Source organism: Micromys minutus (assembly GCF_963924665.1).
Source record: "Micromys minutus genome assembly, chromosome: 8".
Classification (NCBI taxonomy): Eukaryota; Metazoa; Chordata; class Mammalia; order Rodentia; family Muridae; genus Micromys; species Micromys minutus.
In genome coordinates this window covers 29,813,391-29,840,834 of record NC_137977.1, presented here as the reverse complement: position 1 = coordinate 29,840,834, position 27,444 = coordinate 29,813,391, and the positions used below count along the sequence as shown (strand labels likewise).

The 27,444-nt window shown below is 38.7% G+C and overlaps 1 protein-coding gene across 1 annotated transcript in view; it reads right to left on the bottom strand.

Moving 5' to 3' along the window:
• STK32A (serine/threonine kinase 32A) overlaps positions 1 to 27,444 on the bottom strand; it is a gene marked incomplete at both ends in the record, with an annotated part of 106,709 nt that overhangs the window by 44,920 nt on the left and 34,345 nt on the right. The window contains 2 exons of the mRNA XM_080920277.1: positions 8,490 to 8,663; positions 27,176 to 27,327. Coding sequence (XP_080776403.1) covers positions 8,490 to 8,663; positions 27,176 to 27,327 — 326 coding nt within the window. The remainder of the gene's footprint in view (positions 1 to 8,489; positions 8,664 to 27,175; positions 27,328 to 27,444) is intronic.

The window sequence follows — 27,444 nt, the reverse complement described above, 5'->3', positions numbered from 1 at the left end:
AAAGGTGACCTCGAGCCTAGATCTCTGCTGCAATACATTAAACACCTTCACTGAAAACAAGTATGGGTTTGGTTCAAAGCTAAATTGCAAACAAGAGCTTGTCTGGTAAATATGCTAAGAGCTGCTTGTGACATTTTAGTGTCACATGCTCTCCAGGAGATTCATTTCAGTCATAGCCTTCTTGGAAGCCATTGAAGGGAAGATATGTGTGGTAGAGAGCAGAGACATGACATGCTCCCATTTAAAGACCATCCTGCCGAGGCAAAGAGGAAGCCATCTTAGAGTGTTAGGTATGAGGGAATCAGTTCTGATACCCAATCAACTCCCTTTCTTTATCCTCCACAGAGAAGTTCAGGGCTATGCTTACGGTTATAGAGGAAACTGGTATTAATATAAGGCATAGTACATTTCTTCAGAAGAAAAGTGGCAAATGGATATTATGGGGACCCCTCCTCCCATGGATTTCCACCTCCTGTTTATGTCCTTCCATAACTCACAGTCTCTTGCTGTAAACAAGTTCTATCATTCGCTTCTTACAAACATTGTGCTGGATTACTGGAACTATTGGGGTTATGTTATAGACTATTAAATACTGTTATTTGAATGCTATCCTGCTAATCAGCTCACTCTAGAAACATGGTTCTCAACCTGTGGGTCACAACATCTTTGGTGGTTATATGACCCTTTCACAGAGGTCACCTGAGACCAGAGAAAAACACAGAGATTTATATTACAATTCTTAAGAGTAGCAAAATTACAATTATGAAGCAGCAAAATTAATTTTATGGTAGAGGGTCACCACAACATGAGCAACTTTGTTACAGGATTGTAGCATAAGAAAGGTTGAAAACCACTGGTCTAGAGCTTTGGTGCTCTGCTCTTATTAAATATGACAAGGCAAGCTGTCATGAATCCTGCAGCTTCAAGTGGAATGGATTCTCCTAATTTCCTGTCTGGACTTGTTTGACCTAACTGTCAAAGGGAATCCATTCTGGCTAGTGAGATGGCAGCTTTGGAGAAACTTGTGCTATACCCACATTTCAAGCCAGAGTGGGAGCTAATAGATGTGGGTTAAATCAATCATTCATTTCTTACAAAGGATATCAAATAAAGTCATATCACAGAATGTCATCTTCCGTAGCTAAACAATAGGAATTTGTGGAGAAAATTAAGATTTGCATAAAAAAACCACCATTCATTGTAAATTTACCTTTAGAATCATCCAAGAGAGAGATAATCATCCAGTGAGAGAGCACATGCTCTCCTCATTCATATGTTTACATAAATTATCCAGTGACCCTCTACTTTAATTACTGTGCTGAGTATTGGTGAGTAAACATGGGTAAAACATTCTCCACTCCTAAGGGGATTATATTCATATAACTTCATGGCTCGGAAGGCACCATTAGAAGAATAACCATGACCACTGGGAAAATTTAACTAAGTGTGAGTGATGGTGGCCATTTGTGTGTGCCTACCCCAGGAGAGATTCACAACAGCTTCTAGTCTGTATAATGCATGCTCCCTAATTTAAAAACCTTTCTTGTTTGTGTTGATGTGACCCCTGAACCATTTTTTGATGATCAACAATTATCAGTGCTGCAACAACAGAGAGTCCATCTTCCTCACCACTGGGGCCTCAGCTCTGCATCATTGTCTGCTGACCCACATTTCAACACTTTATATGAATATTTGCATGAATATATAGGCTAGATTCGTTATTCCCAATGTGTCATCTTTTTTTTTTTTTTTTTTTTTTTTTTTTTTTTTTTTTTGCCATTGTCAAGGTGTGGCTTTGGAAACAAGTAGTCATTAAAACTAGGCTGAAGGATTGCTAAGTAAGGATTGATTATTTTTATTTTTCAAGGTAACAATACATTGGAAGAATACCTTTATCAGGTTTGTGTATCATCATTCTTGCTTTCTTTCTAATGAAGGTATGTATTTTAAGGTTTTATTTTCAGTGTATCAGGAACCAATAAATTTGTGGCAGAATTAACCTATGCATGGTAAAATACATAAAATATACATATCTTTGCTTCATACTAAATAAACCTGTACCATGACAAAAAATAGCGCACACGACCCTTGGAGAGGCTGTCGAAACAACTGAGTATACATCGGGAATATGTTGTCCTAACACGCTTACCATACGTAAGTTATCCAGTCCAACCCCATACATCATCTTTTCTATTCAAAAGGATTTTGAAAGCGAATAACAGGAAAATATTTCAAATAAACTTTTAGAAGATATTACTTCATATTCAAGTTGTCCATCTTTCTCTTTGTAAAGAAGGGTCTGCATGTTTCATATTGGCTATAACAATCTGAATACAACATTGAAAGGTGTCTATGCAACAGCACCATGCACTGTATCAGTAGCATATCTATAAACTATACATAGACTCATCAACATGAGACAAAAAGATGTGCAGGAAGTCTCGAGTTTTTACATCACCTTGCCTATTTAAGTAAGCTTAAAGCCGAGAAAGACAACTGGGGAACTGTGCTCTTTTATAAACTAGAAGTAATTCAAGTGCTTTCTTTTCCCTCTGCTGGGTTGTGTTGTTTTGATCTTCAATTGGGAATTTTAGATTCTGCATCCTTGCTGTGTCCAAATTGTTGGGTAATAAGGAGTTAGGGTTTTGCCCGTAAGTTCTTTGGGATGCAACATGCACAGTGAAGTCTGTGGAAGTGTTAGGATTACATCCTATCAGCTTTTGAAGCTGCACCTTCATGGAGGCAGTCGGAGGGGGAGGGGGATGGGATTGTGGGAAAGGAATAACATCTGAAATGTAAATGCAGAGGACTTCCCATAAAAAGAAAACAATGAATAAATAAATAAATAAATAAATAAATAAATAAATAAATAAATAAATAAACGGACCCACTCCTCTTTTATACTACTGTATTAATCTTTTTTTAAAAAAGGTCTCTGTTTTAAATGCATTGTTTTTCATCTGTGCCATGAGGACCACATCTTCTTTTATTTGCATTGACAGTGTGAAGTGTTTGATTTTTATATTCCAAGAGGAGGAATTGCTATACGTGTTTATAAATTTTTAAGTATTATGGTTAACCACCAAACACTGATGAATGTGTGACTTTTGTCAGAGCTGCCAGGCCAGGACACAAAGGCTCAAGGACCTGGGCCAATAACTCTTAGTCTCCCTGGCAAACCGTAGCCCATCAGAAACACCGTACCCCTATGCGCACCGTACTAACTTATTCTCAGAGACCATGAAGCCAACGCCTTGTGATTTCAGAACCTTGCTTTGTGCGCTGGTGGAGTCTTGTCATGGTTAATAACGTGTCTGTGATTTTTTTTTTATTTGTATAGTCTTTAATTAATTTATATTTAGTGATTCTTTTCTTTTTCTGGAAGAGTTCAAAGCACACCAAAGAAATATATTATGCGTTTTGGCAAAAGGTTGTCATTTATGATCCATGGTTTATTTAAGAAAAAGGAAAAAAGAGTGGACAATTACAAAGTGTATCTTCAATCTTAAGGATTAATTCTTATCTGTATCTTGCCTCAAAATGAATCTGGCTGCCTTTATTGGTCTCGCTTCTCCTCTCACCGTAACAAAGTAGGCAGGGTAGTAAATGAAAACACAATATCCCATCTTCTTCCTGATAATGGATACTCTTTTATTATTCCCTGTTCAATATTTCCACCATCGATGGGAGATACAATTCTGTAATTGTTTCTGTTGTGCTCTGATTATTTACATGAAATGCCTAATAGGACTTTATCTCATTCCTATAGGGATTTGGAAAACAGCGAGTTACAACTTCATTATGGGGAGGTTATTTTTTACTAGATGAAAAATACAATCAAATGTCTACTGGAATCTAAGATGACTTACTGTTAACTGTCTTGAACAGTTCATCTCTGTAGCCTAAAATCATAATTGAGTCTTCTCCATCCGACAGGAGAATAAGGACCAATGTCTTTTTGGACTACAATAATTAGTTTCCATCCAATTATTCACTGGAGACACTGTGGCATTCTAATCAAGCCCTGCTCTCCTCGTGGGAATTATAATGAATTTAGGCTTTCTTATTTTTAATAGAACCAAACAATCACTTCGTCCATATTTAAAGCCTGGCTTCCTGCTTTAAAGTAAATAAGAGAGGATTAAAATAGAGTCTGCCACACTTTGAAAACTAAAGCCAGCTTGTTCTTAGTTTGAGAGCACGGGAAAATGTTTGAATTTCTTGCCCAACAAAAACTTCTTAACTCATATAAAATCAAAATTAAAGTTATTGTGCAACTCTGAATCATGATCAATGGTGTGGAAGTAAGCTCCTGAAACTGAGCCCCTTTTACCAACTGACATGGAGTTTGTAGCAGAAAGGAAACATGCAGTGTGTTAGAAAAATAAGGTGCACATTGCTGGCAGGAATGTCAGTGGAAGAAAACAAAGCAGAGCCTATTTTGTCCTTCATCAGGGAGCAGATTGTTTCTGTCTGTGTCTCCCTGTGTCTCTCTCTCTCTCTGTCTGTCTCTCTTTCCCTCTCTCTCTCTCTATCTATCTCCCCATCTCTGTCTGTCTCTCTCTGTGTCTCTGTCTCTGTCTCTCTCTCTGTCTCTGCCTCTTTCCCTCTCTGTCTCTCTCACTATTTTCTTACCTAATGTCTCTTTTTCTCTAATGTACGCAGCCCACCCTTTACACAATAGCTTCTACTTTTAGAGTATCCTCTTACCTGGTGGTTTCCGTGTATCATCTTTGTGCAGTTGGAGTTTGAATGCTTGCAGGCTTCAGATGCTCATGCTTACTTTATCCCTGCTCTCCTCAGACCCCAGCAACTCTCAGCCTGATAGAGTACACTGTGGTCCAGAGCTCTGCATTTCCTCAAACTGATGCTTCTCTTACCTTCTAACAATTTGCTCTGGAGTGAGATCCTGAGTTTTCTAAACTGGAGTTTCAACTGTAAATTGGGGATGGTGATGCCATAAGCCTCTGGGAACTAGGGGAAGCCTGACTGAAGTAATTTACAAGGACTTAGAAGAGTCCCCTGGACTGGAAGTCACCAGTAAACGGTGGGCTGGTGCTACTCTTGTTCCATGCATATTCGTTGGGTACTTCAGATCATTTTGAATCATTCACCATGTCTGGAGGCAAAATGTGGTTTATCTCTGAACATAGAAGTCCTGTATTTCATAGCTGTTGTTGCATGTAATTGGTTCTTCTCACTTGGGCAAATCTATGATGATGCACAGATTCTTTTTCACTCACACATTTTATGTCTCAGAATTCAGAATATGAGTTTTCAGTCTAATATTCTAAATAGCAAAAGAGATGATTTATTCTGTCATCTTCACATCAATCAAATCAAGCATTTATTTGGCTGATTCTTTTGGAAGAAGATTTATATTTTTAATTTAAATGTATTTCATGAAAAACCCCATGCTATATATTACTGAATACTCTGGGAAATAGCTGAACCATCAAGATGAAAAAGTATTTGTTGCAGTAAATGAAGAAAGGGGTTTTACAAAAAGATCCTTAGCACTCAGAAGCTCATATTGTTTCTGAATTGATTTCTCAGCTTTACACCCCACATGACCTCCAGCTTCAGAACACCATTATTGCTCTCATTTAAATTCTCTAGACAGAGAAACACCCCTTAGTTCACCATTTTTAAAGCCATCTGATGCCATTTTGAGATGATAATACATTGAATTGATGCCTGGTATTTTAAAACCTAGTTGTTAGACAATTAAAGTGTCTATTTGACTATCGTGGAAGAATCTTAATACTATTGATATGCCTTTAATTTATCAAAACTATCATCTCAGCATTATTATTTATCTTGTTAAATTAAAATATAATTGCATTATATCCCCTTCTTTTCCTCTCTCCAACCTTTCTTATATACCCCAACTTGCTCCCAAATTCATGGCTTCCTTTTGTTTAATTGCTGTCACATATCTATTTATATGTGTATTGTTCTAAATATACAGGTACAGCCTGAAGTGTCCGTATGATGTTGCTTGTATGTATGACTTAAGGGCTGACCACTTGGTTTTGGATAACCAATTTGGGAACTCTTCCATGGGCAAGACTATTTCTCCTGCTCTTACCATTTCTCAGTAGTTCTTTGCCTAGGGTTGAGACCTTGTGGGATTTCCCTTCACACATGCTAGCATGTCAGTTGGTAGCCTTTGCTCAGGTCCCATGTAGACAATCATATTGATAATCATTGTTAATAATACCCTACTAGCCCTCAGAAGTATGCTATTCTAATGCTAAATTATGTTACCCAACAGAAAGGTCATGAAATGTTGAAATATTTGGCTTTAATAGCATATACATTTTTAACATTTATTTTCTTACTCGTGTGTATATGCATGTTTGTGAGGAGGTGCATGTGTGAGAGGACAAAGTTTTTGAATGCCAAAGGTATTAGACATTCCTGGAGCTAGTTAAAACGGTTGTGAGATTGCTGACTTGGGTTCAGGGAATCAGTCTCTGGGTAGCTGCTAAGTGCCCTTACCCACAAAGGTACTTCTTCAGCTCTACTGCTCCGTATTTTAAATTTGCAATTAGTATTTACTCCCAGTCAGTCATTTGCACAACTCAGCCAGCATTTACTACTCCATCTTTTGGACATACACTGGGGAGGCAGAAGTAAGCTAAGCAGTCATGGCTTTCTTTACTCCTGGAGTAGAGGGCACAAATGAAATAAGCAGTTGGATGTTAAAAAGTGTCAAAGCTTCTCAGAAGTGCAGAATTCTCTGATGCCTTATAAAGTACAACCCACGGGAGGCAAGTGGGCCACAGGCAGCAGAAACACACTTGAATCCCTCTTTGACCTGGGAAGAGTGACATCTTTAGGGCCATATTTGAGATTTCTGCCTTTCCTCAGAATGCCATTGCTGGCTTTCATTCTATGTGAGAAGACTTTTTTCCCTACTCCATTTGCTGAGGCTTTTTTCTGTGCTGACCCTGGGAGGCACTTTATAGATATCACTGTCTTAAATGCTTAAGCATCAACAAGAACTCTTCATTTGATCTAAGTGTCCCAACATTACCAATGAAGTAAATACTCTGGAGTGTAAAAAGCTAGAAATAGGAAGTTCACCCTCATGTGACCCATGATTTGATGAAAAGAGTAAAGAGGGAGGGAGGGAAAGAGAACAACTGTCATGAGTACCAGTGAGCTCCTTCTGGGTTCAGAGTGAATTTCCTTCTGAATGCTTCTCAGAATAAAGCTCTTCTCAGAGAGAGCTCACAGGAGCCAGAATGCCTGGTCTTCAAAACAAGATCTCCAATTACCCACAAAACACCAGGTGTGTAAATTTCTCTTCTGAAGTCCGGTGTGATTAACTGCTGAGCTTCCCATTCAACTACTACTTAAAGAGCACATTTCCAATACAAACAGACGATCCAAAGATGGAAAATTAAACAGTTACTTAAGTCTACCTGCTTAAAACATAAAGGGGTAAATCAAAAGAGGATTGGTTCATGGTACCTACAAATTGTGCCTACTAAATATGCCAAAACTGTAATAAAACCTTAGTCAGTTCTTCAAAGATTGGAGAGTATAGTATTAAGGTGATCTATTGTAATCAATGCACATATTTTACATGTATAATTAGTGCAGTCAGTATAACATAGCTCTCTCTCACTTAGGTTGGAGTGATTTGGTTTTAGATCACAACAAGACCAACCATTAGCAAATCTTTGACCCACTTTCTTCTTCAACACAATGGGTACACTAAAATCAAATGAGAAGTCCTTGTTGGTGCCTCCCAGTGCCCAACACAAAGGACACCTCAGTAAAAGTAGTGGATTCGATGGTGATTTGATTACTAATCAACCTAAGTGATAATTTCATATTACAAATCATGGTTTCCTCATATCTACTCCTGGTGTAACAGTATCTTCTCTGATCTTTTATCACAGATTGTCTTAGAGATAATGTTTTAGAATAAGTGAGATCTAGTATATGAGACAATCATTAAAGCTAGTCATTTCTTTACAATTGTAATGTATCTTTTTCTGTCTACTGGTCATATGCCTTTATAACTTTTTGTTTAGGTTCCTAAAACAAGTTTGCTAAGTATCCAGATAGTCTTTGTCTTCACTGTTTCTGTTAGCAGTGAACATGTGAGACTTGTTTAATACAGTTGACATTACACCAAGTTTTCTCCTCTGCTGATTTTCTTTCTTATCTTCCCCTCATGTGTGCTTCTACTTCTATTTGAATTAGTTAATTTAATATTCAAGTTCTTAGCCATTGACATTCCTTCTCTTTGTACAGGCATATTAACCAAGTACAAGTAGTTATTGACAGTGATTTTCAGTCTTGTCATTTACTGTGACCTTGGGCAAATTAAACTTTATATGTCAACTACCTACACAGTTGCTGTAATGTCTAAATGACCATTAGATTCCACGATGAGCAAAAACTTGTTCCATGCAGTAGGTTTTGGCTTCCTTTCTAACCCATGAGCTGTCTCTTTGGACGTGACTGACCTGTGAATGATGCGTTGGCTCTGTAGGTAGTCCAGGGCCATTGCCAGCTCACAGATGAAGAGTTTCACTGTGTCCTCCTGGAAGTGGACATTCTGCTGCAAGTGATAACGCAGGTCCCCACCAAGTAGCAGGTCCACCACCATGAACATATCTTCTTCATCTTGGAAGGAATACCTGGAACAGCATTAGAAAATATACATCAGGGCTGGGGAGATGGCTCAATGGACAAAGTGCTTGCATGTAAGCTTCAGGACCTGAGTGCAGAACCTCAGCACTCAGAGAAAATGATGGTACGGTGGCTAGTGTGAGAGAAGCTCTGTGTTGGGAGCCAGACATAGGCAGATTCAGAACCCTCTCTGGCCAGCCTAGCTAGCCAAAATGGGAGCTTCAGGTTTGTGAAAGCAAACTGTAAAGAAGCAATTGGGAAGGATGTTTGAATATCAATGTTTCCACAAAGTAAAAATTCTAACAAATGATTGAGCCAAGGGTTCTCCAGGGACAATGTGAAATATGAAATAGAACACTATCACATCCTCAAGTACAGACAAAAGGGAGAACCTCATGGATGGGGTACAGTTTAGACTGTTGGTATGATAGGGAATCTGGAGTTTGGGGAGAAATGCATGGGCCAATTTTATGGCAGGAACTTAATCACAAACCTATACACATTGGGGAGTCCCTGATAGGTGTGATGTCAGTTGTAGAACCAAATACCAGCTCTTCCCTTGAAGGATCACGGAGCTCAGGGGTGGGAGATAAAACAGAACACAGATATCCCTGGGAGGGGGCGGAGTTGTATATACAGAATCTCCAGCCAAGATGTGTGGGATGTATTTATATGCACAACACCTTGGTAAAGACATTCTTCTCCTGTGGAGACTTGTTTTGTTGTGCCCAAGGCTCAGGCATGATTTCTTTTCACAACAAAGTCATTTAAATCAATACTGCTTTAATGTGTTTCTGTTTTCCTAATGTCACCAAAATCATATTTTGAAGTTTTATTTGCATTTAAAGAAGTAAGTGCTGGTAAGCCATACTCAAGGAACAGTCCAATTCTCAGGGATAAATTCTCTGCTCAGGAAGAACTGTAAAAACAACAATCATGGAGCAGGTGCTAAAATATGAGGGAGGATTAATTTTTGGTAAGAAATGAGGATACCAACAAAGCATATTAATTTGGGGAGGTGATAGGCTAGTGAAGACCAACAGTTCCCAGTATTCACTGGTTCAACAAGCAAAATTTCAGATCTACACAGAAGATATTAGAAATCATCATCTTAGTGAAACTAAGAGAAAAATGTATAAAAGTCTTTTTAAAAAAATGATCAGATACACATGCTTGGTGTTGTCCGTCAGGAATTATGTGTTTTGCCTCAGTAGGGTAACTGGCTGGCTAGCTTTGCTTCAGTTTTAAACAGGAAAGCTGCTGGGTCTAGATGCTTCCACTTGAAATCTTTACAAATTATGTTCGCCGTGTTCTGGAGACCTTTAGTGAGCCACCGTGGCGTAGTTAATATGCAGTCACACCTGAGGTCTACAGCACTTCAGGCACTCGGCAGTGGAACAGAAAGCTTGCTTGTTCATGGGCTTTGCAGAATGGGGGGAGTGAAGATGGTGGGAATGAACACTGGGTACCAAAGGAAGAGAAAAGATACCACTGTCGATCTTACACTTAACTAAACACTCACAGAAAGTTAGCCTATGGAGCAGAACCACATTATACTCCACGGCTAGCGACCCTCTCAAGTGTAAGTACGGCCCCTGTTGACACACCAGGAGGCTCGCACCTATTATTGCTCTAAACGTATAAAAATTGCTTACACTAAATTCAGCCTGGACAAGCAAACATTTTTTTAACCAAGGCTTGAATTAAGTGGTTTTTATCCAAAGAACAAACCGAAACACATGCCAGTTAGGACAAGTTAGCTACATGTTCCAACATGCAAGAGATTATTAATCAAAGAGAAAAGAGGCCAAGGCAAGAGGCAACACGCTCCCCTGTCCAGCAGAAATATAAATTCAGTAAGCTGTGAAGTAAGTCTGACTCTTAAAAATCATCTTCCTTCCCTAGTTCATCAAATCAGAATCCTACTTCAGTTGTTTAGCTCTCAGAGAGAAGAGATAAGCATTTTATTTTCTGAAACAACTTCATTAAAATATGTAGCCATAACATAATTGAGTGATACATAGAATGTTCCAGTTCTTATCACAATCTGATTTTTTTCTAATAAAAAGGCTTTCTTGTAACTGAATAACTTGTCCCAAAGGTTCACTGCGGAGCTTCTGTAGCCTGTGTTTCCTATGTGACAGCATGAAATAGTTCTTAGTTAGCTGTATCAAAATTAACAAGTCTAGCCCTCATTTACGTGACATTCACTAGGCAGTACGTTCATTCATTCTCCCAGAAGCTAATCTGAAAGGGGCAATTTATAAACTGAAGTTCCCCCTTTCACATGTGGCTCTAGTTTTTGTCAGTTTTATAAAACCTAACCAGCATGGTGGCATTACACACACACACACACACACACACACATACACACATGCACACACACACACACTCTACACACACAAAGCATGTGCACATGTACATGTTTGTGTATGCACAGTGTATATATAATATATTTAGATATATTTTAAAGATGTAACACATTCAAAATAAAAAAGGAAATAATGACTGATGATATGTGTTTAAAATTTTCTGCCAAATACTTACTTAGTCTAAATGATGAGATATATGTCATTTTTAATTTTCTAGTTTTTATTTTTGAATTTTACTTTGTTTTAGAATGAAAATAGATATCAGAAAATGTTTTTTTTTTTTTTTAACTTGGATCCAATATTGGTTGCTCATTAGAAAAAACAGATAATATTGTCACTTCTGATTTGTAGTAACATTCACCAAATACAATGTCCATATAATACAGACATATATATGTATTATACAAGTATTCCTTTCTTTAATTAGAACTTTTATACAACCTTGGGAGGTCAGGGTAGTAGAGAGAATGTGAAAAGGATAACTAACACTAAAAATTGTTGAAAAGGTCATATAGGAACCTACCACTATAGAAACGTTCTAAAATATACACTTACATGTACACATAGATATACCCATACATATAGAGGAAGAGATTTTAAATGGAGTCACTCTATATTAGAAGGAAATGCTTTTTGCAAACAACAGCGAAAAGAATCCAGTGACATGTCTGGGCTACCTATTTTCAAGCCATTGGTTCCATAGATTCCTCCTCCAGTGTATTACATTACCTCTATTTAGAGCTATTGTCATCACCTCTAAAACTTGATGGTAAGCTCTCATTGGTAAAGACACCAGAGACTTGAGCCATAGGTCATAGAGGAAACAAACTGATACAAACCTGGAAGCTTCTAATGAGAGCCTCTATAATGCTGTAAGGGCCTAAGAATTCTACTAGGAAGGTGAAGTTAATCAACAGTCTTACCTAACTACAAAACCTGGAAGCTAGAATAGTACACATTCTGACAAGAGAGGCCCAGAAGTGTACTATTGGCATGAATGTTATGTGAGTAATCAACATTATGATTGGATTTAAGGCCTGTTACATAGACAGAATACACTCCAAGTACCATTAATTTGCCCAGAGCCACATGGCTGGCTAGGCCCTAGGCATCATGGGAGATTCAGTAGGATTATTCTGCTAAATGAACAGAGTATTAAACTGTCCCCTATGTTCTTGTTTTTATACACATGCATCAATGCATTTTTCAAACCTCATCAATGAACTTCCCTTTTCAGTAGATGGTGAGTAAAACAGAAGTCAGCATTCATAGAAGAAATGTGGAGTGCTCAGCTTTAAGTGGGACTTCTATACCACACCCCCTTCCCCGAGGCTCAAGGTTCATCATAGAAGAGGAGACAGAAAAAGTGTAAAAGATAAGGCTAGTGAAATGCTGCAGAAAAACAGTAAGTTTTTAGACATACAGGACAGTTCATACATAAATCACCACCACTATTACTATGTGCACAGGACTTGTATAAGATCAAGCCAGCCAAAATCTAACAATGAAAGTAGAATTCAGAAAGTCTCACCCAATTATGAGGAGCTATTGGGAATTGATGTGTACCAGGGGAGGGCAATTCTTGGTTTTCAGCAACCTTTGAGAAGTTGTCCATGCTCCAGTAGTGGTGCCACACCCATGCACATACAATCAGCAATAAGTGGACTCAGTAAGTTTGGGGAAAGGAATGGGAAGGTAGGAGAAGAAATGGAGAGGATGGACAGGAGGGTGGACTTGACCAAAACACACCGTATTTTATAGATCCTGTGGGTCTTATATTCTATAGCTTCCCTGACCAACATCGTTTATGTTCTAGTAGCATAGGTGGATTGTTTATAAGGGGGAGTGTAAATCTACTTTACAGATGAGTCTATGCACTATAATAAACACATTTATAATGAATAGATCTATTTTGTGGTGTTATCTGCCATTATGCATCATTGCCTAGAGCCTAGAGTTTCTTCAGAGTAATAAAATCGAACTCTTATTTCTCCTTTATGTTTTAAATGGAATACTTTAATAAGAAAAATGTTTTAATAAACTATTCAGTTATTGTAGGGTGCATTTCATACAGGGAAAATTAAAACAGATGTTTAAAAGTGATCCTCATTTTAGCAATGATTTTAGAAATGATTTGTTTTCTAATACCATCCAAAAGCAACCAACACATTTCTTTTAAAGTACCCCATTTAGCTCATGGGTTTGATGTTATCATGCATGCTTTTTCTTTTGCTTGTAACGTCCTTTGAGCCAGGAAGCCATAATGAAGCAGTAACACATGCATTAATATGATCTGGTAGATGTCCACACTTTTATGATCTAGAAAACATATTACTAGCTACCTTACATTGTTCCAGTTCCAGACAAATGTAGTTGTTGGAAGTTCTCTCTCTCTCTCTCTCTCTCTCTCTCTCTCTCTCTCTCTCTCTCTCTCTCTCTCTCTTTCTCCCTCCCTCCCTCCCTCTTTCCCACCTTACCTCTCTCAGTCACTCTCTCTCTCTCACACGTGAAGATATAAGAACATATGCAGACTCAAGTGTAATTTTTAATGAGCACATATTAACTTTCCCAGTGAAACTATGTTCTTTCTCTATAACTTACAGTGTTGGTATGTAATCACAGTCATATAAATATGTGCTAGCCCTACTCCATCAGACACACACAATGCTGTCAGTATGGCAGCATTGCCACTAACCAAAATGTCGCTGAAAACTCTGCATGTTGCTTTTACTCTTCTTGTTATTAGGATATTTCCAACTGATTAAGCACAGTAGAGCTGCTAGCAGTAACTCTTGCTGCAAAATGGACACAGTGTGCATACAGTGAGTAGGAGCTTAGCATCCTTGATGAATTATCACAGGGCTTTATGCAATGGATTATTTTACATCTTCATCAACAGGGGTAATGGCTCCAGTTTTCCTACATCCTTTCCAGGGTTCACTTCCCTTTGCTTTTAAAATGCAGTCAGTGCAATGCACAGGAGGCGGTGGTTTTGATTTTCAATTTCGTAATATTTACTCTTGTTTCTGAGTACCTACTGGATACTTATCATGTTGGAGAAAACCCTCTATTTGCAAGTTTTTTTAATCAGTTTTTATAATAAAAATTTTCCTCTTTTTATTTTTTAATTAAGACATATTAAAGCATATAAGGCTCTTATCGTGTGTATTACTTATAAACTATCTCTATTTTTTCTCATTTTATGTGGTGCCATTTTACTTCTTGACTACAACCTTGAAGAACATTTTTTAAACTGACAGTGTCTTATGTGTCTTTTCCACAGTAGAATACCATAGAATATGTATTTTAGTCCATATTTGTGAACATTCCTCAATTTATCTCATGTTTGTAACTATCATCCATCTGGGTTAATTTTGGGATATGATGTAAGCTGGAGTGTGCTTCCATTCTCTTGCTTTTGGATGCTCTGTTCTCTCACTGCAATTTGAAATATCTTATTTCACTACTGGATTTTCTTGGCACTTTGGTGAAAAGTCAGGAAACAATGAGAGAATTTCCTATTGGATTCTCACTACTACTCTCCCTGTCTGCCTTTAGTGCCAGGTACTCTGTCTCGATTCTGTATCTTGGTAGTAAATTTTAAGATGGGGAAGTAAAAGCCCTTCAACTTTGTTCTTTTGGACAATACTGTTTCAGTTAGTCCTTGAATTTTTATGTGATTTTTTTTTCAGTCAAGGTCTCCCTAAGTAGTCTTGGCTGGCCTCGAGCTCATTACGGTAGACCAAGTTGGCCTCAAACTCATACAGATCTCTTGACTTCCTCATTCCTGAGATTGCTGGTTTACTTCTTTCCACAATAACATTGGTGTCCTCCTTGTTCACTTCATAGCTAGGCAGCCATGTAGGTGAGACTTCATGGATGCAGCTTCTGACAATTCTAGTAGTCATCATACTTCAGCCAATTCTTTGTTTCTCTAGCTTTTACTGTCTCTCTGCCTTGTCTTCTTCAGTTATCCCTGAGCCTGAGGGATTCCACCCTCTACATTTCTGCTGGGTATGGTTTTCTGCAGTGGTCTCAATTGCAATGAGAAGTTTCATAATGCAGACTGAGTAGGTTGTATTTGTGCATTGACAAATACCACACACACACACACACATACACACACACACACACACACACACACACACACACACACACACACAGTTAAAGAAAATAGAGGCCACAGATCTTAAAGAGAGCATGGGACATCTTAGGGTTTGGAAGGAGAAAAGAGAAGTGGGAGAGAGATGGTGTAAAATTATAATCTAAAAAAATTTTTTTAACTTCTTTTAAAGTATGCACCACCCCACCCAGCTCTTTGTGAATGTCAAGAGCTATTTATGGATTCCTTTTTTTTTCTCTTTGTTTTTTTTTTTTTTTTTTTTTTTTCTTTTTTTTCCCTCCTGGAACTCACTTTGTAGACCAGGCTGGCCTTCAACTCACGGAAAACGGACTATCTATGCTTCTTCAATTCTGGGATTGAAGGCATGGTCCACCAACATCCTGTTTTCCTAAATCACAGAAGATTTTCCCAGGGACTGGGTAAAGCCTGTAGACCTATCTGAACTCTGATGACCTTTTGTTTTTTCACTTAACAGTACAAGCTGGAGAACACACCCTAAAGGGTTACCTGTCTTTCCTTTTCTCAGCTGAGAACTGTTACAATGCGAGTCTGTCACCTGTTTGCTCAGCCCATCCTCTGTGGGAGAACACACGGGCTGTTTCTAAGCGTTTACTATTAGACTGATACTCAGGTATCACTATGAATATAATATATTCATAGTACATGTGCCTTTTTAAATGACGGCTGGCCTAGCATTAGAGTATATGCCCAGGAGTAGGTTTGCTTCAATCAGGACTCACTATAACAGATAGCAAAGGCATACATAGTTATGTAAGGTGTTTCCAAATTTGGCTTATAGGCTCTGTGTGCTTTTTCAATCCCACCAGCAATATATAATAGTACAGACTTTGGCACATTCAGTCTCTAGGCAATATTGTCAAATTTCCTGCACTTTTCAACTTCAAAAAAAATTTCATCAGTCCACCGTGCTTTGAAACTTACAAAGCTCTATCCTAGTGGTGTCTCGCAGAGTTTGTTGAGAAAAAAAAATGTAGCTTAAACATACTCATTAAAGCAAGTGGCCAAATGACATTACGCACTCTCATGTGTATAACTGGAGTCACATAAATGAAAGTCATGAACTTGATCCTCGGACTGTAGGCAGATCCTTTAGACAGAATGAAACTGAAAAACAAAACAAAATAAAACAAAAAACAAAAAACCTACTATATACTCAAACTGCCTATTTTGAAAGAAAAATTCCATGTACATTTCAAAGGCATCAAAGCTTTGTCTGAGTTTATCTCGGCTGTCCTTTAGTCTCTCCTGGATAACCTTTCTATTTCTCTCCAGTTCAGTTCCATACCGCTCAGACTCTTGCCCGTGATGGAGCATTTCAGAAACATAGCAGGGGATGCTGTTCTGACTCATGCTGTATTTTCATAATTTATTCATTTAGTTGGAACACCTTCCTTGAGTGAGAACTTTGAAGATCCTATGCCTTGTTCCTCTCTGCAGGCACCAGGACCTCCTGGCATGTGGCCTGCTGTGTAATGTGTATTTGTTTACTCAGTGACATTAGACAAATATTTATTGCATATCTGGATCCCTGCACAATGTATTGCAGTTAAAGGGGTGACCCAAAGAATGTAGATTTCCTTCTTTTAAGCCTACCATTAGAAAAGTTGACTAAAATATGACAGAAATATGAACAGGTCTCTAAAATTAATTATAGGGATCATAAAAACTCAAAGAAATGCAACTTAGGCAATTAACTGAAGCATTAACTAAAATGAATAAATATGCATAATTTTTATAGTGAAAAACATAGTGTGTATTTTTTTTCTTTCTTTTGAATCATAAAACAGGTTACTGATTATTTTCCCCATGTCCTTATGTTCTGGTTGGTGGCTCAAAGGCTGGCCTTTCTCTGGACAGAACTCTGCATATTTCATGATCTGCCAACTTATCATATTGGCTGTGGAGACGTTGTTTATGAAATCTCTCCAAGGGGAAATTTGCCTCCTATTATTTTGCACAGAATCTACTGGGATGTTTCCCCTAGAGAGTTAAGCTACCCAGTAAACAGGCAAAGGGGAATAGCATCATCTTGTTCCCCATATAAGAGGAAAGGCCAAGACACATGCTCAGATGTTAATAAGGAACAATTAAATCAGAACATTACACCAAGGACTTAGAGAAAAAAAAAACAAGTTTTAAAGATTGATAATTTCAGGAATCAGCGACAGTCATAGACCACTGCAGATAGACCAATCCAGCTTTGTGATTCCGGGTCCTTGATGGGATAGGAAATGGCCACTTGTTGTTGGGAAGGGATAGGAATGCCTTGACTGGCATGAGAGGGTTGAAAAGGTGTTGAACCAGAATTGCTGACCTGTCATTCCTGAGCAGAGGGAAAGACCATTCATCTGGCACAGTTGGACTGTCCATTTCTCTGTTTCTCAGACAATTTATTTCTATGCTGAACAGAATGTACAACTCCACAAATTTCGGGGCAGTGGGAGGCCTTCCCATAACTGCTGCTACAAAGGCCCTTACTCTGTCCTTCACCCTGATGTTTCTTGTTAAATTTACCCAACTTCCTTTCAACAACGTAGTGCCTACAGTCAAACTTGACCAAGGGCATCTTCAGCAAAATTGGGAGCAGTCATGTATCCTGGCTTAGCAAGGATGTACTATTAAGCACCATGTCTGATACCTGACACTCAAAACTCTTCCAGGGAAACAAAGAGAGGAGAAAAACTTTTACCTCAGACTTGATTATTTTAAAGAACAAGCTGTGATTTCGTTCTACTAAAACATCATGCTAAATGACATCTACACATTTTAACTTGTTTTTTGACTGGGTTTATTTTTCAATGTTTTGTATTACTGTTGCTGAAGGAATGGTAAGTAAATACCTTATAGACATAATGCTAGGATGAGATGTAAAATGTCATTGAAAGTCTCAGAGAATCGGAGAAGATGGGATCCAGATTGACCATAATGTTGGTTTGTGGCTCTGACCTAGTTTGCCTGTTGTTTCCCCCCCTTCTTTTATTTCTTTCTCTCTTTCTCCTTCTTCTCTTTATATCTTGCCTCTCTGACTCTATTTCTCTGTATGTCTATCCCTTTCTATAGACCAGGCTGACCTCAACCTCACACACTCACCCACCTCTGCCTTCAAGCACTGGGATTAAAGGCATTTGTCTACCACTGCCCTACATTTGCCAATATGTTCAACCTATGTAAAAAGCACAAAATTATAATTGATTCACCTTAAATTTATAAACACAAAATTTAAATAGAGACTTTGAAAATACTATTCTAATTTTCAAATTTTTATCTTTTTCTTATTTCTTAGTTTCTCTCCTTAAAATTTCTATACCTCTGTAATTTACAATTTCATAGAGTAAGCCAGAGTCAATATCAGGAATAAGATTTTCTCATATGTCCCCTCCACACACATGTACTTAACATTCTGTGTTCTCTCCTAGAACAGTGAAAGAAGCATCCTCATCTCTACATTAAGCCTGCCTTTAACCTGGACCTTCGACCTAAGGCTAGTCAATCCACTTGCACCTTCAATGTCAGGCTATAGCATTCACCCGCATCTTCTGCCCAAGCCTAAGTGCTAGGGGATAGCCCATTTATATCTTGTAGGATTCCACTTGTCAATCATTCCCCTTCTGCCCTTCATTGACAAATTTTCCCTCTAACTGCCTTATCATCTTTGACATTCACACCTATTTATACATATCTCAAAATGCATACCAAATAAAACATAGATGTATAAATAAAGACATTATACAAATAAGGTAAAAATATAAAAACAAACTAGTCAGCGAAGCACACAGTGAGCAGCAGTTTTATAGAAATGCGTAGAAAGAATGGGATGTGACCAAACACAGTTCATTTGGGGTATTGGAGGTTGATTTATGATTTACAAATCAATTTACTTTACTATGTAGTAAAAATGATCCCAATTTAAAGAGAACTTACTTGATAGCCTATAGTACTCATTCGATTTAAAATGAACACAATCTAGAACCAATAACAGCATTTCCTTATCCTGACTAGGATAGACAAAGGCACCCTACAGAATATATCAAATAGCATCTTAAAATTCTAACAATCAGCTTCTAGGAACTCAGGGGAGACCAGCGTGCCTAGAACCTGTGGTCACTCAGCTTTGTTTCCTTCGCACAGGAGCAAAGGAAGGAGACCAGAGAGGGAGAAATGAAACTGCCACACTTAGCTACATAACATGGTTGTAAATACTGAAAACCAACTGGGGATGTCCTGATGACGTTCAGCATGGTTGGCGGAAGTAACACCAGTATCCGGTTTATTTTAACATGAAAGCAACAGACTACTATAAAACACAGATTTGATTCAAAAAGTACTATTATCAAAAACACCAAGTACTTAAGTTTTAAGACTAAATCTTAAAATCAGATAAAATAACCCTCCACAACAGGATCTAAATTAAAATCAGAAACAAAGGGGAAAACAACCTCTAAATAAACAAAAAATATATAATGTATAAATTAAAAAAAGATTTACCATTTTAATATGCTCTAAATTCTCCTTGAATTAATCTATGGGTTCAATAATACCCAAAATAAATAAGTTTTAAAATACAAATTGAAACTCTCTTACAAATTTTATATAAAATTGATAAGATCCAGTTGAAGCCAACATAATGCCAAAATTATATAGTGCTGCAAATGAAGAATGAAGCTGCAGCGTTCGGCTGCACCAGGGTAGCGAATTAACTTTTGGAGCTGAGAGGAGACACCCACTTGTGCGTAGTGACTGGGAAGATAACAGATAGAGCTGGTGTATTGCTCCCTCTCTGTTTAGTTTCCTGAAACTCCGTCTAATATGAGAAGGATGCAAGGATTCCATCTTCTATGAGAAGGATACAAGGATGCTCCCTTCTAGTACCTGAAATGCAGCCACTAGCTGAATGCCAGACTTACTCCCTACCTAATAACTGTAGTTACGTAATGAGCAGAAGCCCTAAATTGAATCTGTTCCTCCTCTGATCTCCATCTCAGCAAGTGACATTGTCACTCAGGTTGCTCTGGCCAACAATCCCGAGTCATGCTTTCCTCTGTCTTTTAGTCAAGGGGCAGGCCTGTTGTTCAAAGCAGAGTCAATTAGACTGTCCCCTAGGACTTTGATTCTTGAGTGGTTGACACAAGGAAATCAGTTGGCGCTGACTCATCTGGGCCAGACAGCCTCAAGGGTTTGCTCATTTGTTCCTGTACCTGGATTCCCAGAATCGCCTTTGTTCCTGCTCTTCAGCTCTCTTTCTTCATTTATGTCCATGGGCCTGGTGAGCTCCCTTTTAGCTGAGTATTTTTTAATATCTGTGTGCTGTTTTCTAAAAAAAAAAAAACAACAACAAAAAAAAAAAAAAACAAAAAACAAAAAAAGGTTTCCTAATAGAATAAGCAAATGGAGAGTTGATACCTGTGTTATGAAGACCGAGCTAGTCAATATCTAATATCTCATTAGCTCATGAGACAGCCTATCAAGTACATTTGGCATAATTACTGCACACAGGCCAGCCAATAATACTGTCTCTGCTAAGGTCTTCAGAGACAGCCCTCCTGTGTCATCCATGTGCATCAGGGTCATGACCAAGCATAGTCATTTCAGTGTTGGGGTTTAGAATCTTCTAATATAGGCTTACAAACAAGGGCTTAAAGAAAGAGAATGATCAGAAGAAAGTGAGGTACATTTGAGAGCATTGGTGTGGGCTTCTTAGATGAATCATATACAGTAAAACATCTGAGTGTGTGTACAGTCCTCTTGAAGGAGAGTTACTACAAAGACAAATGCTTTCTCAACAACTTCCACAGCTAGAAGTACTTGGTTACCTCCTGTAGTTTCCAGTTCTACTATGAGTAAGAATTTATGTGACCATATACACTTCTCAATGCCTTAAGAATATTCCATGTATTATGGTGGACTATTTCTAAATTATAGAGGTTCCTCTACCTGATCTTCTGAGATTCTGACTTTACCATGATCCTTATCAAAGTAGAACCTGCTTCTCTAGCTCAATCTGATCCTGACCTCATGATTCCCTTTAGCCAATAGAGAACAGAAGACAAGACACAGGCAGAGGCTGGACAAGTGTTTCTCAGGAAGTGTATCCTTTCTTGCTGTTAGGAATTCTTCCATTGCTCTGGAAGAATTTCCCACATCTTTATTGCTGAGAAGACAGCAGCAGAGATGACTGGACCCAGTTATCAAGAACTAGGAGGATTATTTTGGATGACTAACTTCCCTATCTAAGACAGCTTCAAATAAGTCCTCTCAAACCAGAAGAAATGTCTGCCCAGTTTTTAGGGTCGTGAGAAATGAACTCTCTGGTTCATTTCTCATAGGGACAGAGAGTCATTCAACGTCCATGAGCATCTTCATTCAATTGTTTAAAAACAAGACTTACTAAAACCTACTCTATACAGTATTTAGATATGTGTTTTGACCAGTTGTAGTCATCTACATGAGTCTTACTCTCATTCTCAGTTATCCATAGAGAAGCCAAGCAATATAGGGTAACTGGCCTAATTCACAGTTACCGAATGGGAGAGCAGGAATTAAACCTCAAGTTCCTCACACCCTATGGCTAGCTAGAAGCTGGAGTGGGTGTAATTACACAAGAGTGTGTTTGGGGTAGTGTAATAGTTGTATTGGTGTGATGGGGACAAAAATCAATCAACCAGGAGGCAATGACTTGGTCTCACCGCTAACATACTTATTCATTCACTCTCTGAACAGGTATGTCTTGATCACTTGCTGCATGCTAGGCCCTGTTCGAATACTTAAAGAAGAACACAGAGAAAAGTATGCAAGCACATCTGCCTGCCTTGTTATATTCCTGTGGGCATGAAAGATAATGAACAAAATTAATTCTGCTGTCTCACACATTCTGCGGGTGAGAAATCTGCCAGGAATGGTTTGAGATAGAAGGAAGGCAGACCCAGGGTTAGGTTAGCAGAAGTGAGCCCAGGTCCTTACAGCTGCTCTGTATAACTCTTGGGGAAACCTCTCAGGTGGTCCGGTTGTAGACTGGAACTACCAATCCTTCTCAACTAAGTTGGTTAGGATAAACAAAGACTCTAGCATACATCGAAACTAATGTGATGGGATGCCATTGAGAGGAGCTTTGTCAGTTACTGAGGTCTCAGTCTGCAACCCAACAAAATGAAGTGAAGATCACGGGGGAAGTTTTCAGAAAGCCATCCACAGGACTGTGTGCTCAGCTGTCTCAAAAGACCTGGTGCAATGCTCTGGGTACAGGTGGTCTCCACTTAAAACAGATGAGTTTGTCCTCCAATTTATTAAAACCACATGTGAGCCCAGGGGCCCCAGGGGCCCAAGCAAGGAGGGAGAGAGGCCCCAGAGTGCCTTGCAGCTTAATCTCAATTAACAGAAGCCACCTGGGGAAGCTACTGTGTATGGGTCTATTTGTTTTCTGACTATGGGTTGCCAGGGCCTGGGTAACAGCCCTCAGGGAAGGACTCACAGGAAGATTGTATTTACTTTCCTGGATGCCAGCCCTGACTAGTAGCTTTCACTTGATAACAGGTCCCATATCTGAAGATTCTTCCTGATTGGATCCAGGTAAGGCCGACAAGGTTAAATGTTAATTCAAATGTTTTTCCTGCCTGTCACCTTGGGTGTCTACGTGGGTGAACTTCTCTCCCTGTAACTCGAGTACCCAGAAGAAGGGCATTCTACTAAATCCTTCCCCATCTTCCTCAAGAATTATATTTCAATCCGTGTTTTCCCATTGATAGGAATATTGTGCAGCTAAGAGCTCAGTCCATTCTTGCTCATCACCATATCCTCTCACTGTGGGTCTGTGTTACAAGGAGGAAAGCCAGATCTGACAAATAAGAGTAAACTCTAGCCAGCTAAATGCGAATTTTAGATAAATTCAATAATGAATAATTTAAAAATGTGTCTGTGTGGCACTTAACAATAGGTTAAAATTATTGGTTGGTTGTCTGAGACTCAAAAAACTTCCTCCCACCTTTATATGGCCACCTGAACTATAGCTTGGTTCTGGTTCTCAATAGAGAACACACTAATGAAGGAAATAATGGGACTAATGCATGACACAACCCAGGTAACTATAAGCAAATGCTTTGCTAAAAAGCACATGTCAACATATGAAGTATGGTTGCTTCAACGACTTTAAAGGTTTTTCATTTGTCTATGAGTTCCTTCTTCTGTTTTTCAAATTCATGACAATAAGCAGAAAAAATTCAAGCATATATATATATATATATATATATATATATATATATATATATATATATATGCGTATACTTCATGTGCACACACAAATGTATTTGTACATTCATACTTCTTAACATTAAAGCAAAGAGTGCCTAAGAGAAATTTGGATATTTTCTTTACCTTAATAAGTGAAGTTTTCTGAGTACAACCCCAGAAGCTAGATGTATCTTGAGAAGATTATTTGATACAATTTAGGCAGAAAAAGCATAATGGAAAAGCACAGATGGAGAAATGGGCAAGAGTTTTGAACTGGTTGCATCTCCAAAGCTTGGGAAATGTCAAGGTGAATCTAATTGTTCAGCCAGAACATAAAGCTGAGTTATAGATAATATTTTGGGAATATTTAATTAACTTGTGTTAAGCAGAATGAAGGGGGGAAATCAAAACCAACTCTAATAAAGAACGAATAAAAGAGACTTCCCATGATGCTTTGCAATCAAGCATCTACACTGAACTGTTAGTGACTGGTACGTTTAGACTATTATGCCTGCATGGAACAAGAAACACAAATTGCTAACAAATAGTTGCTGGAGCCTGTAGGCTGGGTAAGCCTTTCCATCCGCTGGAACAGCCCACGTTATTTGTTTTAACCATGTCTTCTGATAATGTGATTTAAAATGATAGATCATTCGTTGTTAAGATCCCGAAGCTTTGTGACATGCTTGTTTTATGTGAAAATTCACTTAAAACCACTGTTGCCTTGTTAGGACAGGACACACTGCAGAGAGAAAGAAGAGAAACTGGCTTCTGCTATGAGCCTGTGCGGAGTGGGACAGAAGAGCTCAAGGGAAGGGGGACAAAAAGTAGTACTAGGAGTAGAGAAGTTTGAGTGGGGAAGAAATTAGGAAGACGTGGCAAAGGAGATTTGTAGAGAAATAACTAAGTGTAGGGATGTGTGTAAAAGCCATATGGGAACCTATCTCATAAGCTTATTTAAAATACAGCTTCAAAAATGAGTTTAAATGAAGGCATGCTCCAAGCTAAGGGAACATTGTAGAAAAGAGGGTGTAAAGAATGGGAGAGCTAGAGGATGGGAGGCATGTTACAAAAAATTGTCTGAGGGATGCAGATGCTATAGTCTTGGATCCATTTTGGCTGTGTTTATCTGGATGAGCCCTGTCAATATTTCATCACGAGTTGCCACTTATCCCAATGAACTGTAGAATAGCCAATGGTAGCTTGAGAAAACGATATCACATTTTTCCCCTCATGGGGTAGATACTGATAGGCCCAGTTAAATAACAACCCTGCCACCTTTGCTCATACAAGCAATTCTAATTAAGCTCCATGGGGTGCAAATTAACAAAAGGGACATGAAAACAGAAGGGGCACTTATTGGGAAGAAGAAAGTCCCAGGGAGAGAAGAGGAGGAAGGAGAGAAAAGAACAGGGATGAAATGATAAAAATTCACACACACACACACACACAGTGTTGCCAGTGAATAAAAAATAATTTAGAAAATTGTTTCTGCTTTACTTTCAGGAACGTCCCACCTCCAGGTGTGCTCTGCTCTGTGCATGGCAGAGGTGGGGCTTCGTTTCCTTTCTTTTCCATCAGTGGAGCCTGTCCAATATTCCACTGTGAGCGTCAGTGAGAATAACAAAGAAACAGGGAACATAGGTTATAGCACGATAGTACTCAACTTATGGGTCTCAACCCTTTGTTGGCCCAGAAGACCTTTTTATAGGGATCATATATAAGATATCCTGCATGTCAGATATTTACAGTGTGATTTGTAACAGTTGGAAAATTACAGTTGTAAGTAGTAACAAACTAATTTTATACACAGGGGTCACCACAACATGAGGAACTGGATTGAAAGATCACAGCAATAGGAAGGTTGAAAACCATGGTTAAATCTCGTCTGTCACGATATGGCCAGCTCTGCACACACAGTGAACAGACTGTAGCCTAGAATGACAGAATTCTGAGTGTTTTACTTCTCTTACATCCCTGCACCCAGGTTCCCTTGCCTGTGCCCACATAGCAAGCAGAGACAAAGCACAGAAGAGGAAAACTCTAGGTGTGTCCTCATGAAGAGTTCTTGGCTCTAAAAAGGGAAAATGAGTTGGCTGAGCTTTTTATGGAGGAAAAAATATGACTTTGAACAAAGGGAGGCCATGAAGTGACAGCCCCTTGTCATTTTCTGGGTGGGGAGAGGAGAGAGGATAGGATGATTGCTAAGCAAGAGAAAGCTGCTGAAACCATTTCAGCGTCTTCCATGGTGACGTTTTGAATAGGCCACTCCAAAATACTCATTAACAAATACACCGAGGCTGTACCAAAATTAGACTCTTAGGAGGTCTGAGTAGTGCACAAATTATGATACATCTATTTCTAAGTCACACAGAGCCATCTTCCTTTCAACTGAGAAGCATCTAACACATTGCAGATTCAGCGGACTGTGTTAGGTAGAGATGGATGGAGGAAGGCTTTGTGCACTGATGCCTCCAAAAGGATGCGCTCAAACACATAGCGGATTCTCAATTATTTTTCCATTAGCAGTCTCTGGATAAAGGCTTTCATTTTCTTTGCTCCTGCTGGCAAGTTAGAACTGCTTGGCATGCATATTTAAATAACAGTCATACTGAGTTAACTTTAAGATCCAGCTCTTAACATAATAGATGCATTAAATGTGCAGTAAAATTAGAGAGAAACATAAAACTCTCATTGCACCAAAGAGTGCTGGAGGTAATAAACATTATTAGTTTCTCATGTGTTCTAAGCCTTGAATGTGGAAATGGCTTTGAGTCCTGATCCTAGAGAGCTAATGTGTAGCCACTAATGCATTAATTCCATTTAAACCTATTGGCTGAGGAAGACAGCACCTGACTTTACCAAATCTCTGGTAATATACAGTAAAATCATTGTGTGGTGTGTGTGTGTGTGTGTGTGTGTGTGTGTGTGTGTGTGTGTGTGTGTATGTATATCTCAAAGAAAGCAGCCTGTTACTGTTTATCTTAATGAAAAAGTGTTTTCTACATGTCTGGAAAATAAACATCAGGAAATTCATATCTGACACCCAAAGTTTCTAAGCCTCTATTTATTGAAAAAAAATCTATCTGGTTTAAAGATAAGAGATATGAACACATTCCTTATTGGTCCATGTAATTTTCAAATTCTTGAACAACCACTAGCCTCAAGGGCAAGGGGAATATTTATTCCTGACAAATAGGGGAAAAGCATTTTGAGCTGAGATGACTTAGTAGATAAAGTGCTTGCTATACAAGATAGTGTGGGAATTTGGATTCCTATAACCCAGGTAAAACCTGATGCACTTACACATATCTGTAATCCCAGCATGTTGGATGGGAGGTGGAGACAGGAGAATCCCTAGAAACTTGTATGTAGCAATAAACAAGAGACCACATTTCAAATAAGATGGAAAAGGTGGTTGGCCTATGATATCACACCAGTACAATTGCATACACATTCACAGGTACATATAAACTCAACACACACTATACTCATCACTCATACATTACACACACACATACACACACACACACACACACACACACGTGCATTTAAAACATTTTGGTGGAATGCTTGACTAGGATGTACAAGGTCCTGAGTTTGATTCCCAACACAACAATAAACCAAACTTTTTTCTCTCATTTTAACACCAAAGCCATGTACAATCCATTAAGAATAATCATAATGAGGACTGACCAGTACTCATCAAGTATTCATGATGTAATTGGTGTGTTTGCAGATGGATGCAGGGATGTTGACTCAGAGGTGCAGCCAAAGCACTTACCAGAGATTCACCAGAAAAGGATGTTCCAGGCCCTGCATGATCTGGAGTTCCTTGAAGACGTTCTTCACCTCATTCCGCTCCACACACTTCTGTTTATTCATGTATTTCATGGCATACATCTTCTTGGTATCATTCTTCTGCACAATGCAGACCTGATGATGTAAGCCGAGTTGAGCATGGTGAATAGGGAGGAGGAAGAGTATGGCCGAGAGACACAAAGTGAGACTTGTTCTTTGGTATGGCAGAAAGGTGTTCAAGTTCTTACTCCA